The 16,337-nt window shown below is 34.7% G+C and overlaps 1 protein-coding gene across 10 annotated transcripts in view; it reads left to right on the top strand.

Moving 5' to 3' along the window:
• LOC150092673 (liprin-alpha-1-like) overlaps positions 1-16,337 on the top strand; it is a 778,236-nt gene that overhangs the window by 379,276 nt on the left and 382,623 nt on the right. For all 10 annotated transcript variants that reach the window (XM_090414522.1, XM_090414524.1, XM_090414523.1 and 7 more), the window contains exons 3-4: positions 3,395-3,559; positions 11,354-11,428. In XM_090414522.1, coding sequence (XP_090270648.1) covers positions 3,395-3,559; positions 11,354-11,428 — 240 coding nt within the window. The remainder of the gene's footprint in view (positions 1-3,394; positions 3,560-11,353; positions 11,429-16,337) is intronic.

Genomic DNA, 16,337 nt, shown 5'->3' with positions numbered 1-16,337 from the left:
TTTTTGGCTGGAGTTACATTTATATATAGTGTGTGTGTGTGTGTGTGTGTGTGTGTGTGTGTTTCAGCAAAACAGACAACAAACCAGCAAACACATGCAGTTAGAGTAGATATAATAGCTGGCATTGCAGCCTTGGTTGCTTTGACCACAGTTCAAAATAACAAGAACAGTAATAATGTCCTTTCACTAGAAAGCAGTGGTGTAGCTAGAACTTTTGCCTCCCCTCTCAATACACACCAAAAATACTACAGAAAGTCAAAACTATGTATAGGGAAATAAATTAAAACACTATGTTATTTTTGAAATAAAACTTTAATTCCAACATTCTCGAATGTTATTTTTCTTGCTTTTCTGTTAGCAAAATCGTCGATGACATTGGCGAAGTCTATTTCATAATAATGTAGGTAATTCTTAATCTATTTTATTTAGAAAAACTCCTCTCACAACTAGCAACACTTACAGCAATTGTGAGGAAAATTCTCAGTAGTATTACAATAGTTGGAAATGAGTTCTCGAGACTGTATTTTAGAATTAACTGTGAAAGTTCAAAAAGGTTCAAAGTGCTGCCCGGGACGAACCCCCCCCCCTCTAGCTACGCCTCTGCTAGAAAGGATTGTTGGAGAGTTATCTCATAGTGGAAGAGGAACATTTATAAGACATTTTTAGATTAAAGATGAATTACCTAGTTTCATACAGAGATGACATGTCCTTTCTTCTCAAAATATTTGGATTTTCTCCATGTATATGCTCAGTTACTTGGGCATAATCACAAACAACAACAAACGCAATCCAGTTGCAGAGTGTGGAAGGTAGGCCATACAATGACAGTTTACTAAGTAGGCCCCTGTACCAAACCTGATCAGATATCTTTGGAATGTTGAGGGCAACCATGTGAGTTTTTCCAAATTTTTCCATGGCTTGAGTCCAGATGTGGGTGGTGCAAGCTAGAGATCAGCTTTTCAGCTTTAGATTACAAGGGACAGAATCCATACTACTGATCACTGATTAGGCAGCGGTCTCTAAGTGTTTCAAGAGTTTGTTTTTGATGACCGTCTCCATAATTTTAGAGAGCAGAGAAGTGAGAGCAGTTGGTTGGTAGTTTATTTGTTGACTTTTAGCACCATTCTTTAGGATGATCTGGATGTAGGCCTGTTTCCATGTTGTAAGGTAAATGCCATTTGAACGGGATTCTTCATATTTCTTTCTGGCAGAATACTATAGGTACACAGAGAGAGCAGTTCTTGGTGGAGTGGAGAAAACTTTGCCCAGGTCATCAGTGTGGAAATTGGAAGAGAAGAATGATGCAAGTAAGTCAACTTATCTTTAGGTGAGGTAACTACACTACCAACTGGATATGACAATGGCAGAAATCTTGGTGGACAAAAGTTGCACCCAGTGGCCTTGGCAAGGGACCAAAAGGAGCAACTGCATTTGGGCAGGAGGTGAATTTCCTGCATTTGGCTCTTTCAAAGTCTGATTTGGATTTGATGATTCTTTTGCAGGTGTTGTGAGCTGCAATATGGGCAGAGTGAGCAGCTGAAGTTTTTTTCTTGAACCATTCCTGGTATGCAGAGTTTTTCTTTTACTGCATTGTCATACTTTTTTGATAACCATGGCTTTGGGTGATGGCTGTGAATTTGTGGAATAAGGGATGAAGACCTTCATTCCAGTGAGGACGATTTCTGTTATTTGGTCTGAGTAGGTGCTTGGGTCAGAAGAACTGAAGCAATATTCAGACCATGGGAAGGAGGAATAGCAGTCACAGAGATCGTATCATTTGGTGCCCTTGTACAACTTTCACCTTAGTGGGCGAAAGTTGTTCTGTGGCAAAAGAGACTTTTATGATGTTGTGATCTGAGTTACCAAGAAGAGAACTTGCATTCACAGTATACTTGGAAAGGGAGCAAGTTAGGAAGAGGTCAAGTGTATTGGCAAATTAGAGGGTTTGTCAGGTATTCTGGTAGGGAGATAGATGATCTGTGATAGGTCATTGCTAATGGCAAACACATAGACATCACATCTTGCTTGATAGGTGAAATTTGAGATGTGAGTTGTGGACATTGAAGTCCCCAAGAAGGATGACTTCACTTTTAGGGTATTTTGACTGTAGAAAGTCGAGCATTAGAGACAGATAGTTGAAGTCGGAGTGGTTAATGGACTTTAGAGAGTGATTGAGAGAGCATATGAAAAAGGTAGTTTGGTTTGTTAGGAAATTTTGAGCAGTGGATTCCAAGTTTTGCATCTCTAGCATTGTATGTCAGTTCTGATGAATGCACAAGCACCACCCTTGTGGCAGAAAGAACTGTGTAATGTGTAGTTCAGGCAGTTGAGATTGATAGTGGTTATTGAGGTTGCCAGTTGGAATTCTGATAGGAGTAGTAATTCTGGTTTACATGACTGTAGGTGGTGGTGCACATCATTTATATTGCTGTTTTTACGGATGTTGAAGTGGATGCAGAACTTTTTTGTTGGTGTTGTTAAAAATTAATGTTGGGAGGTTGCTTGGGGAGTTGGATTTTTTTTTTTTTTAATATACTTTTTGTAAAATATATTAAAAATGCCAAGAAATTAATATTCTCAGTTTCATCCTTCAAGTGTAAGCAAACAAGTTTGCGTTTGAAGTCACTTCACGACTGCCTTACTTGTATATATAGGCTAATGACTTCACATCAATTGCCTTAGTATCCCATAATATTCTCAGTTTCAATCTTTATCGTGGTCTCATCATTGGAAGCCACACCCAGAAGTGAAATGAAGGTTGAAGTAATGCAGGAGTCATATTTCCATATACAAGTAGCCAAAAGGTGTCAGACCTTATTATTAAAATACTCATTTGCTGATTTGCTTCTACGATTCCAACGTCATTATCCACAAAGAATTCGTTCCGCCCAGCCAAACGGTCAATGGTGAGTTTTATCTCAAAGTTTTGAAGTGATTGACAGCGAGAATTCATTGTGTAAGGCATGAATATCATGACGACCGAACATTCATCAAAACACACCGTCACTCTTGGCACTATAGCTTGGTTTGTAATGAAACAAATGTCATAAACAATTGACACAACACTAATGAAGGTTACCGCTTTCGACAACAAAAAGATACAACAGGTGGCACGCTAGTTCTATTTTCGAAAAGTTCAGTTTCTTATTTGACAGAGGGTGTATTTCTGGTGACCAGATAGGGAACATATTAAATTAACTGATGACATCAGCACCATTGTCTTTGAAATAAATTAACCATTTCCTTACTAGTTTATTGTTATGAAATTTAAATATTTTAATACATTTTAACCTTATGTTGTTTAGTGATTAATATTAATGATTCAGAAACTTTATTAGCATTTCTGCTTTCTCTGGAACAAATAATCATCAGTCTTTGTTTTTTCCAATTCAAGTTACTTTTAGAACATTTGGAATGCTTAGTATCTCGTCATGAACGCTCCTTAAGAATGACTGTGGTAAAACGACAAGCACAGTCTCCAGCAGGAGTATCTTCCGAAGTAGAAGTTCTAAAAGCTCTTAAATCTCTTTTTGAACATCATAAAGCATTAGATGAAAAGGTATGTAATATTCAGAATTATTTTCTCTATTTCATATTAATTTCAGGATTGATTTCTTATAGCACATTGATCTGATAACATAATGAAACTAATGAAAGTTTAGTAGAATTCCGCGATTCTTCTTCTTCTCTTTTGCATTACACCTTAGACCTGTTGCAGTAGTATTGGTTGTTGCAATTCATCTTTTGATTTTTTCTGACTATTAGGTACTTTATACATGAATAAATATTTTTTATTTATCGATAGGGTGTAATTGATGAGATATTGTTTAAATAATCGATATATATTACAAATTGTGTTACATATGTAAATTATTTTTATAACTTTATAATTTACAAGAAAATCAAAATATCCCCTAATTGTATTGAGCAGTATACGTTGTTTCTAGTTTTATTATTTGATACTTTTGCGTGTTAACATTTGTTTGACATTCCTTTTATACGTTTTCTATCCATTCATTTACTGTTTGTTAGACATATATTTGTAGTTCACTTCATTTCTGATCTTTTCAGATTTTGTGTTTCTGGAAACTCAGGAAAGCACTCAGTTTTCCTGAACATTTTTCATCTCTCACAATATCTCATTTTTCATCTCTCACAATATCTCATTTTTCATATCTCAAAGTATTTAACTTTGAACTCAATCATTTCAGTTCTTGTTTTAGATGCTTACTTATATCTGGTTCTGTTATACTATTTATATACAGTAGCAAACAAATTAATCTGAATACTCACATTTTTAAAGAAAAATTTTAATTTAACAAGAAAAAAACTACAAAAATTAAACTACAATTTTATCTAATAATTTATACGTGTTCCTCTGTTCCTAATAAGTTCATTAATTTACTTTAGGCATGGACTCTAACAATGTAAACACATTTTTTCTTATTTCTGCATCTCAGAACCATACTTTTATAATGGATTGTATTAAGTTATCCTTTGTATCACAATTTAATTTTCCTAGTCCCTTTTTCATTTTATCCAACAAATTTTCTTTTGGGTTAATGTTAGGAGAGTTACCTGGCCACTAAAGCAATTCGATGTTGTGGTTTTGAGGAACTACTTTACTTTTTTTTAAAGTGTGGCATGGAGCGAGATCCTGTTAGAAGATGTGTTCTTTGTCTTTCTGGATCTGTGAGACCAACCACTCTTTTCTCCAATATTTGTATGTATTGGTCACTTTTCATCATATCATCAACAAGCACATGTGATCTTGGACTGTCATGGGTAAAACAACCCCATAAGATCTTTTTAGTTGGGTGTTTAGTAGCTTGTTGAAGGTGGGCAGTAGAAGTGTTCTTAACCACTGATTTGCAAATATAAGATACTCACTTTCCTTGGACAAAGAAATGGCTCTCATCTGAGAATATGACCTTCTTCCACTTCTCAACAGTCCAATTTTTGTACACTTTCGCCCACTGGAGCCTTCTTTTCTGCATAGCCTTCGTCATCAGTTGTTTCTTGTTTGGTCTGTGGGCAGTCCTCCCTGCTTCCAACAATCTTCAAAAGACTGTCATGTCAGAAACATTAATCCTGCTAGCTGCCAAGTCTCTATTTAAGTCTACAGCAAACAATCTTGAACTCCTTTTGCTTTTCCTAACTTGTAGTTTTCCTTTTTTTGCCCACATTTTCCTTGTCTGTCAGGAGAAAAGGTATTTAAAAAATACGTCGTTAAAATTCCATTAACAGCATACCCAAACCAACACCACTCCCATTCACAATTTGTCTTTGAGTCATGGATGTGTGCTGAGAAAGAGTACATATTTTTGAATGCTTTCTTCGAGATATATCCATTTTATAGCTACACAAAATGAATAAAACAATACAAAAGTCAACTTGTTTACACTATTAATAAACATCAGAGTTAAATCACACTGCACTCAACAAAAATAGTGAACTAAAATCGAAACCAGAACAGAAGCAAAAACCAAGAACTTGATGAAAATTCGGCTTGTTCAGATTAATTTGTTTGCTACTGTATATATACTTGTTTTAATTACAATATATGAATTATCATTCCATATTGGTGCTTAAGCGTCAAAGCAGTATAACCTTTAAAGGAATGTGGAGAACCGACCAGGGCTTCTGACCTAATGTCCAATTCTCACCTTCTCCTGGTGCACCCTGTTGGTTATCTACTTGGATATTGAACGAACAAGGATGGGCTGGCAATTTGGGATTTAGCCGACCAAATTGTATTCTTATTGGTTAAACCAAAAGAAAAAAAAAATGATGGTACAACATGACAAAATTTCATGCCAGCTGGGGGCGTCGCCCGGTTAAACAAGGTCCCCACCCGTTATTTTCACCAGGGAACCAGGGTGAACAGCGAAAAGTCAGCTACTGGAACAAATCTGAAAACACACCCCAACTCAACATCACCAGAGTTAAAGATTGGTAGTACTATCAACATAAGAAGCCTGAATGGCAAACAAATGGAGCTAGCTGAGGAAATAGATAAGTACCAGATCGACATAATAGGGGTGACTGAAACAAAAAAAGACAAAAACTGGTGAGATCTTTCTGAGCAATAAACACAAAATGTTATATTCAGGCAATGACAATCAAGGAAAAGAAGGAGTAGCCATAGTATTCAACACAAAATATGAGGCTAATCTTCTTGAATGGCAGGCAGTCTCAAGCAGAGTAATGTGGGCAAATATGAGAATAGGGAACTGGACAATGAGACTTATTTGTGCCTATGGTCCCACAGAAGGTTCTCCTAAGATAGAAGTGGAGGAATATTTTGAGGCTTTAGAAAAAGCAACTGACACATTGAAAAATTGGTCCTTGTTTGGGATCTAAATAACAGAGTAGGAAATGATTGTCAGACATACAAAAATGTTTTGGGAAAATTTGGAGAAAAGAGCAAAGCTCATAATAATGGCAAATATCTGTTGGATCTCTGCTCAGGACATGGATTGGTTATTACTAACACCATGTTCCAACATAAAAATGTGCATAAATTCACATGGAGAGAAGAGGCAAGGAATAAGAAAAGTCTCATTGACTATGTTATTGTTGATAGTGATGTTTTCTCCCTGGTGCAGGACACCAGAGTGTACAGAGGATTTGAAATTGGAAGTGATCACTATTTAGTCTTGAGCAGGATAAAATTGAATTTCATATTGAAAACAATAACATGTAAGAAAGTTTTAAAGTGAATAAAAGTTGAGCATCCCACAGATGTGAACTGTAGACTAAAATACACAAAGATTATTGAAGAAAAAATGAAAGAGTTTGAGAACAGGAACCAAACCTTGGAGATTCAGGTGGCAGGCCTTGAAGAAAACCCTGAGTGATTCAGATAGAAGGCATGTGGTGAAGTTGTCTGCAAGGATAAAAAAATTAGAACTCCATGGTGGACACAGGAAGTTAAAGAGGCAGTGAAGGAAAAGAAGAAAGCATATCAAAAAGTTCCTGGCAAATAAGTCAGCTTGTGCTCTTAGAGAATACAGAGACAAATGTAAGAAAGCTAAACACTGTAAAACTAGCTAAACAAAAGTCATGGGAGGATTTTGGCAGGAACATAGAAAATAAATATCAAGAAGGTGGTAAGATATTCTGCACGCTGTTGAAGAAGCTTAGAAATGGAGGAAAGAGTGCTGTAAAAGGAGTTAGAGATGATAAAGGTGACATGAAAATGCGAGAAAAAGATATCCTTGAAGTATGGAGTAATTACTTTGAAAAACTGTTAAATGAAACAAGCAGTGATGACAGCACAGTGATTAAAAACACTGAACCAGGCATGCAGTCAGGAATACATATCCATACTTGAAGTAGAAAAAGCCATCAAAGGCTTGAAATGTGGAAAGGCAGCAGGAGTAGATGACCAGAAATGCTGAAGTATTGAGGTATAAGAGTCTTACAGTGGCTGCACTGCATAGTTCAGAAAACCTGGACAAAGGGACGAATTCCCAATGATTGGAGTAGAGCTCTCATAGTACCCATATATAAAAAGGGAAATAAAACTGAATGTGAGAATTACAGAGGTATTTCCCCTACTCAATGTTCCTGGCAAGATCTATGCAAAGTATACTTGAGAAACGGTTGAGAAGAATTGTGGAAGAAAAGCTTGGTGAAGAACAAGCTGGATTCAGGAATACATATCCAAATAGAGGCTGTCAGGATCAGATCTTCACTTTACGACAAATAGTGGAGAAATCATGGGAATACAACAAAGATCTGTATTTAAGTTTTGTCGATTTTTAAAAGGCATATGACAAGATGCCAAGAGAGAAGCTATTCAATACGCTACAGTTAAATGGTGTCAATGGGGCATTATATCAAGCAATGCTTAGCCTTTATTTGAGTTGTAAGTCAGCAGTTAGAATTGAAGGAAGTACAGGAAGATGGTTTAATGTTAAATCTGGTGTGAGACAAGGATGTACATTATCCCCTCTGTTATTCATTATCTATATGGATCACATTATGAAGGAAATTGGTATTAAACATGATATCAAAATTGGAGATATTAATGTCAGCTCTTTGCTTTATGCGGACGATGTTATACTTCTAAATAAATCTGCTACAAGTCTGCAAGATTCTCTGACTAAATTGAATAACTGTTGTAATAGATATGGTATGAAGGTCAGCAATTAAAAGACAAAGACAATGAAAATAGGCAGAATCATTGAAAATGCCAACTGTGTTATGAATGGAGAACCTGTGGAATAAGTAAAACATGTCAGCTACTTAGGCACGATTTTTAGTGAAGATGGTAAATTAAATATGGAAATAGACAACAGAATCAATAAAGCTGGTATGGTAGGAAGCCAATTAAATAAATTCATATGGAATAAGAGAGAAATTAGTCGGAACACTAAATTAGCTATACAAGACAGTGTTCAAACCAGTTTTAACTTATGGATCTGAGAGCTGGGTCAGAAGTAAAACACTTGACCAAAGACTAGAGACCGCAGATATAAGAGTCCTGGGAAAGATTAGAGGCGTGAACAGATGGCATCAATGGCAATATCATATTAAAAATGAGAATATTAGGAAAGAACTTGACATTGTCAGCATCCAGGAATGCGTTAGCAGAGCTTATCACCAGGTAGTATGGTCACTTAAACAGAATTGGTGAGGAAAGATTAGCAAAACAAGTGTTATCTGCCAAGTTGGTCGGAAAACGACCCAGAGGAATACCAAGATATAGGTGGATTGATATGGTACAAAGTGCCTTAGACGATAGAAATATATGATCTGGTAATGTTGGAGTCTTGACAAGTAACAGACTGATTTGGAGGAAAATTGTAGATAGGAAGTTAGTAATGATGTAAATTTTTCATGTAGTACTATCATATCCTGTAACACATTTGAGGGTACATGGCAGGAATTTGATGATCTATAATCATACATATATGATTCTTTAATGTTTCTTGCATATGCTTTTTTTAGTTTATTATTATTAATAATTTTTATATTTATTATTAATAATATTAGTTTAATATTTAATATTAATTTAATATTTTAATATTATATTAGTTTGTCTTGTTTATTGTTTTCGAATCATGGCATTTCCAAGTTTTCACTCTCCTTTTCTGATTTTTCAATTTCCTACTATCATTCTGTTGTAATCTCTGTTGTTCCTATCAAGATAATTACGTGTTTAAAGTATATATATTTTTGCCAGATATCTAGATAATCGATGTTTGTTATCCATTTACAGTAAATTACTTTTTGTTTCTCTCACAACAAAAATTTTATAGAGAAATCACACATTCCATTCATTACGTGCTTGGATCAGAAAACATTATCAAACCAAAGAAATGAAAAAAGAAATCATTATGATCATCTCAAACTAGAATAAAAAAATAAAAAAATATAAGAATGTATGATATTTTATTAAAAGAAACATTCTTATATGGCAGTGAAGCATGGACAATAAGAGGAATAATTCTTTTAAAATGAAGGAATTTTTAATTTTATTCTTTTAAATTTTAATTATTTTAAATGAAATGAATCACTGCAACAAAAATACAATACTAGATAAAAAGAGAAATGAAGATATACTGAAAGAATTAAATCAAACACTAATATTGGAAACAATAGAAAAATACAGGACCAAATGGATAATCATCTGGAACAAATGATATATGCTAGCATACCCAAGTAGATGATAAATTACAACCCAAAGCACCAAAGAAACAGGCAGTTTCTTTCTAGATCATGACCAGAACAGGCCATCTGGCCTAGATTCATGAAATAAGGAAGATTAAGACAAATGCAAGCTATATTCATATATTTCTTTAATTTCTGTGCTAGTTTCACTTATTTTTCAGTGATACTTGTGCTTACAGCTTATCTTTGTTGAGATTTACATCATTTCAGTTGCAGGCCCTTCACTGACTTGGTTGTCTGATGAAAACAGTATGAGCCTTGTGTTACTGGACAATAACTCAGCTGACATGATGATGATTTTATTATTATTATTATTATTACGTGACACCTGCAGGGAGTCCATAGAATCATCGAGGGGGGGGGGACACTTGCTCTGTCTCCACCACTCAACTCACCAACTACAACAAACCACAACTACACCAACTCTATCTACTGCCCACCACCACCACTTTCACAGACATCACAAGCATCCATGCCCATAGTGGGATTCAAACCTACAGTTTTTTGGCTAGAGAGCAGATACGCTAACCACTCAGCCAACCAGGCCGGCATATTTGATTGCATGTTGTTGTACGACCACATGGCTTCAGTCAGTGTAGAATACACTTGTGTGCATAGGCCAAAATTGCTTGCACAGCCAAATAATAGTAATGTGCAAACTACAGGTCAGTGAGGAGTATTGGATATTGTGTCAGCACCCTCACTCAGTTCTGTACATTTCTTATAAACAATGTGGAGGTTTCTTTCCTATTATTTCACTCTATCCTTAAGTGACCTAGCTAAACTTCCCTTCTATTTACAACATTTTACATAGTGCAGTTGTTATTATAGCATACTTACATGATTGTCATACTGTAAGGAGATGTGATTCTCTTGTGAAAAAGAGAAACAGCATTATGTCCATGCAACAAAAATATACATTTCATATAGAATACAGAATACTGATATTTCAGACTGCTTTCCATAAGAAGTATTTTGAAAATACACTTTTTATTTATTCATGTTGTTGTTGTATTTCTGCCCCTGGAAGACTAATGTATTATTGTTTGGTGCTGATACTTGTCTGGAAAGGTCATGTGAAAGGAGTGTTGCAATGTTTCTACCTTGTAAGAGAAATGATCTGAAATATATGTTAAGTGAATCAGCTATTTGCAGTTTTCACTTAGTACACATGTATCATTGCCTATCACGACAATTACTGGTAAAGTTTATGAGTTTTGCTCATATGTTCATTATCACTTTTAAAAACTATAACAGACTTTCGTTGTGGCCGTAAAAAATGAGGTGATCTATGTATATCACTGCCCTAGAGAGACACTTATGCAGTAAGTTTCTGGTTATTGGGCATGTCATTTCTGCATCAGCTGTATGAAATTTGGAACTAATAACAAAGTGTGGTACTCTTCAGTTGAGATTCTCTTCCTCCCCCCCCTGAGATTTGTTTTTTTGTTATTTTCCTTACAATTTGTTGATGGTTACAACTTGACTGTTGTTAATTTTTTTTATGCACACACACACGCATACACATAGATGGATAGATTGTATTTTTCACCTCTGGCTAACATTCATGCTGAAAAATACTTTTACAATGTAGTTTTAAAATATAGAAACATGAGTTTATAATAAAAATTCCTTTTCTTGATAATATTAATTATGTTACTCTTATAATCAGGTTAGAGAAAGGTTACGTGTTGCGTTGGAAAGAGTAGGAACCTTAGAAGAAGAACTTTCTAGGGCAAATGATGAGGTAAGAAAGAATTTTATCATGATTTCATTACCATCACTTAATTATTCATATATCCATATTGATTATCCTTATGAATATATGGATAAGTGAAGAACTTTATGCATGTGGGAATTTACCGTAGTGTGCAAAAGAACTAAAATAAAAGATCAGAATTTATTTTCATGCATGCAAGATGCAAATTAGTTACTTCATAAACCTGACAGGGCTTATTCTAGTTTATAAATTGGTAGGTTCCTTTGTTTTATGAAGATGAGATGACCATGAGAAGTTATTGATTCAACAGCTTGAAAGGTTGGAGAGAATAAGAAGAAGAATCTTATCAACTTTAGGTTTAGGTTTTTTGAAAGGGAAGTTATTTCAAAAAACAATAGGGATGGTGAGGGGAGAGAATATTTTGTACTGATTGCATCATGTACCTACATTTAGAAAGCAATAGGGAGGTGTAAGCTTTACTAATGTATTTCTGATAAACATTGATCATAGATATGTAGAAAATGCATAACATGTGCTTTCTGCATGTTTTTCCTTTTATGTGACAAAGAGAGAGAAATAATTGGGCAAAGAAGAGTAATTAATCAGAGTAATTGTTGCATCACTGAGGTCAAACTTTCTTCAGACTTTCTTTTGACATCACTCCAGATGTGAGAAAAGTATTATGTATTCGGGCAGATTTGTCTCTTATGCCGAATTAGTATTTGTTCAAAGATTCAAATAATTCTTAAGGTGAAATAGATCTGTCTGTGCAAATGCTGAAGAAAGCAACATCTAATATGTTTTTGCCAGTAAGGATTTAGAATTAAAATTATCACAATAAAATATCACATACGGTAATTATCTGTAGTAATATGAACGGTTGTGAGTGGAGGTATTCAGACAGTTTATTAGATTTAAATTTTCAAGATTAGAAATTAGTAAGTTTAATAGATTTTGGCATTCTCCCAAGAATGTCTTGGTGATAGTTATTTAAGATTCTAGAGGTAGTAGATATTACAGAATCCTTATGGAAATACACTACTATGTTCAAGAACTTACTTTAATTTAATTAAAATAACATTAGACATTTTGACATTTATATCTGTGACTGATTGGATTGCAAGCTACATTGGTACATACTATAGTGGACTGAGAATATCTACTTGGTCAACCATTGACCATAGTCTGACACCTCTGGAAAATAAATAAATAAATAAAAATTTAATTTAAAAAATAAAAACGAATAATGATAATAATATAAAAATATATAATTATATTAGTAAAACTACATTAATAGTTATTAGTTTCCTGTACTCCTATGTTGTTATCCAGTTAAATTTATTTTCATTTGGTCTTCAAGATCTTCAATGTAGTATGTCGCTTCTTCTTTTTCCAAATGCTATGTGGATTTCATGTGAGACATCCATTCTGTGAATTGGTTGGTTGATAAGCATTTCACAGTCTTCCTTGAATTTATGTTCATACCATATTTGGTCCAATGTAAGGACTGGGTTAATTTTAAAGTTTAGTGGAATAAACACAGCACTTTTAAATAATTAAACAGCATGTTTAATCACTCCTATATTCCATCTCAGTCACCGAGACATCGTCAGTGATAATAATCTTTCTGCTCAATCCGCTGGCACATTTCAAGTGTGTGTGTGTGTGTGTGTGTGTGTGTGTGTGTGTGTGTGTGGTTAGAAAGGCCTACTTTTCTGTAACAAAGAGATTTGGTGTGTGATTTTGGATTGCATGTGACGTGTGGAGGGGTAAGTTACAGGTGCAGCAGATCTAGTAAATATCTGGGTGGAAAAGAGAAGGAAGGAAGATCCTTAGAAGAGCTTAGTATAGTATATTTTTTATTTTCATTGGTTTAAATGTGGCCATAATGATATATTTTTGCAGTGTATTGTCTATTCTTTCAGATAATCCTCATATATGGGGGTGCTAATAACACCGATTTTCTGTGTAGAATGGTGGTGTGAGTCTCATTGTATGTATTGGCCTGCATGTGTTGGTTTATAGCAGACAGTGAATGATAGATATCCTGAGGAGGAGGTGTAAGAAGTGTATACAGAAAAGGAAGAGTATGTTATTGTTTTCGATTGAGGAAATTGTTACAAGATTGGCTGCCATAGGGCCAGCTGGTGAATTTGTAATCAACATATCTTAGCCAAACTTTGGGTTTCAAGGTCACTGAATCTAGAGCTTGTTGTTCCACATAAAAGTTAGCTATAGTGGGGATCCCATAGCCATATCTTCTTTTTGTAGATGGAAATGGTTTTGCAACACTAAATAACTGTACAAAGGATGAAAATGCTGTATGTTCTTTATATAGGAGAGGGATTGACTTACCAACTCCTTGAGTGCAACTGCTAGGTGATAATTAAGGTTGTCGATTCCTTCACCTATCAGCTGTTGTATTTGTAGAAATTAAAGTCAGGAGCTCAAACTTATGTGGAAGTAAATTTAATAGATGTAAAATCTTCACCTAAGCATTCTTAGTACATTAACAATGGAACACAAAATAAAATGCAATAAAATAATTAATTTTAAAAGCACTACTACAGCATAAGTAAGACAAATGATCATTAAATTCCTAATTAAAAAATAAATAATATACTAAGATAATCAGGAATTTACATAATTTACACTCCCATGATACATTAATATTTTCCATAAAAGGGATAATCAAAGGCTTCACAGTCTCTTTGTATAACTGCTCCAAAAGGAATCAACTTTGATGTGCACATTTTCTTTTCTTCCAAAGAACTCTTTGTTAGCCAAGATGACATTATACTATGCCACACTGCTCGAGTTCATGATACTGAATATAGAATTTATGCTTCTCATGCTAGCTACAGATCTGCCAGGCCAAAGTAAGACAAATCATTGGAACAAGGCATCTGGTAGACACCTGGAAAGATGAGTGGAGAAGGCTTGTCTTTAGGTGAAAAAAAGAAATTCTTGCTGTAGAAGGTTTTCAGTGGAACATATTATGAGCATGGTATAATAAAATCTTAATGGTACCAACTTTTTGACTGGATGATAACGACGTATGTGTTTCTTTTTGAAAAGCTGAAAATTGTACTCTACCATCTGGCTGATGAGAAATTAATATATCTAAAAAAGCTAATTCTTTTTCTTCTCCTCCAAGATAAATTGAATTCTAGGATGAAGCATGTTTATATTTGAGACAAATAGTTTCAAATCTGATGGAGAACCATTCCATATTACAAAATGATCATCCAAATATCTGTAACCAGACTGCAGGTTTAGTAGCATTGTCTTTAACGAGGCAATCTTTGAAATGTTCCATGTAGTAATTGGCAAGAGTAGAAGAGGGAGAGAGAGGACTTCCACGACTGTACCTTCTATGTGTTGATATAATTCATCTTGGACGCTGAAATAACCAGAGTGGATTACAAAGTCAAAAAGTCTGATAATGCCTGATAGAAAATCTTGTTTAAGTAAATTAATAGTATCTGTCAAAGGAATGTTTATGAGCAGAGGTACTATACCAGGACACTTTATCTATTGCCACATTTAGGAAAAACATCATCTTATATTAAAAAATCTTAAGGATTTCGTAACAAAATGAGAAACATTAAACTTAATTCCACAGATATTCTGGTTAGTTTGGACATGAAAAGCTTACTCACCAATGTTTCTAGAGAGGAAACAAATCTCAATTTTAAAAGATATTTTCCCATCTGATGCTGTTAAACTTTTTAAGGATACAGATCATTTCTTAGAGAACACTTTCTTCAAATTTCAAGAACGCTGTTTTGAAAAATCCAAATGCTTCACAATGGGTGCAGCAATTTCTCCACACCTAGCAAACCTATACACAGAAAATCCATAATAAAGCTTAATGTATAACTAACACTAGTAGGGAAAAAATACATTTATTAAACTCGCTAATGTTTTGCTGGCTATCTATCCAGCTTCATCAGAGCACAATGAAACTGTGACAGGCACACAGCACTAAACCAAGTAATTGTATAAACAGTCTAAATTGTAATGGGAATGGTTTTGCTGTGATCCTGTGTGTTGGAGGAGGGACATGAAACATTTTATCTATTTTATATGGGCCATAGCCGTTGTTTAAAAAGGTGTTGCAAACGTCCCTGAACTCAGTTTCATAGGCTGTTTCATTTGAACAAACAGCCCCCAAACTCTTACTCACTGAGCCAGGGTTATTTGTTGAAATGACAAATAGCTTGAACTGAGCTTAAGGACCTTTGTAACACTTTTTAACCAATGGCTACAGCCCATATAAAATATTACCCCCCCACACACACACATCCCTTCTGTATCACAGCAAAACCATTCCCATTACTTATGTTAAGGGTACATCAGAAAACATAACCAGGTTCTTTGCAATATGATCTCCATAACACTTTCAAACCTTTCATTCAACTTGCTACTTTTATATGTTCTAAAGATTGACTACATCCTCTTGAACATCCAGGAGTGATAAAGCCTGCAAGTTAGTCTACTTTGCACAGACTGGTAGGTCAGTTAACATATGAAGAACATAAAAATCACATCTGAGATCATCAGTATGGCAAGTCAGGATTGGCAACCCAAGCTCTGGATACTCCTTCACATAGGATGGAGAAAAACATCTTTATTACATATAAGTTGTTACAGGTTTTAGAGGCTATTCTTTAAATGAGCATCAGCTATGAAGCACTTTCCCAACCTCAACAAATATAGTTGCATTAATTTACCAAAGCTCTGGGTGACTATCATTTTAAGACCCAATAGTTGGACTTCTCTGAATTAACTTTGTCATTATCTGAGCCATGGAGGTGCCACATAAGGACATTAAGTGTCAGTTACAATTTAAATTTGTTTCTACAATTACTTGGTTTAGTGCTTGGAAGTTTTTCCACTTGATTATACTATAAATTAAAGATGCCAAGAAATT

The sequence above is a fragment of the Typopeltis vanoorti genome, chromosome 25 (assembly GCF_054136105.1).
Source record: "Typopeltis vanoorti isolate ZY-2024b chromosome 25, IOZ_Tvanoo_1.0, whole genome shotgun sequence".
Taxonomy (NCBI): domain Eukaryota; kingdom Metazoa; phylum Arthropoda; class Arachnida; order Uropygi; family Thelyphonidae; genus Typopeltis; species Typopeltis vanoorti.
Note: the sequence above shows the minus strand (reverse complement) of the source record. Positions and strands in the feature narration are given on the sequence as shown.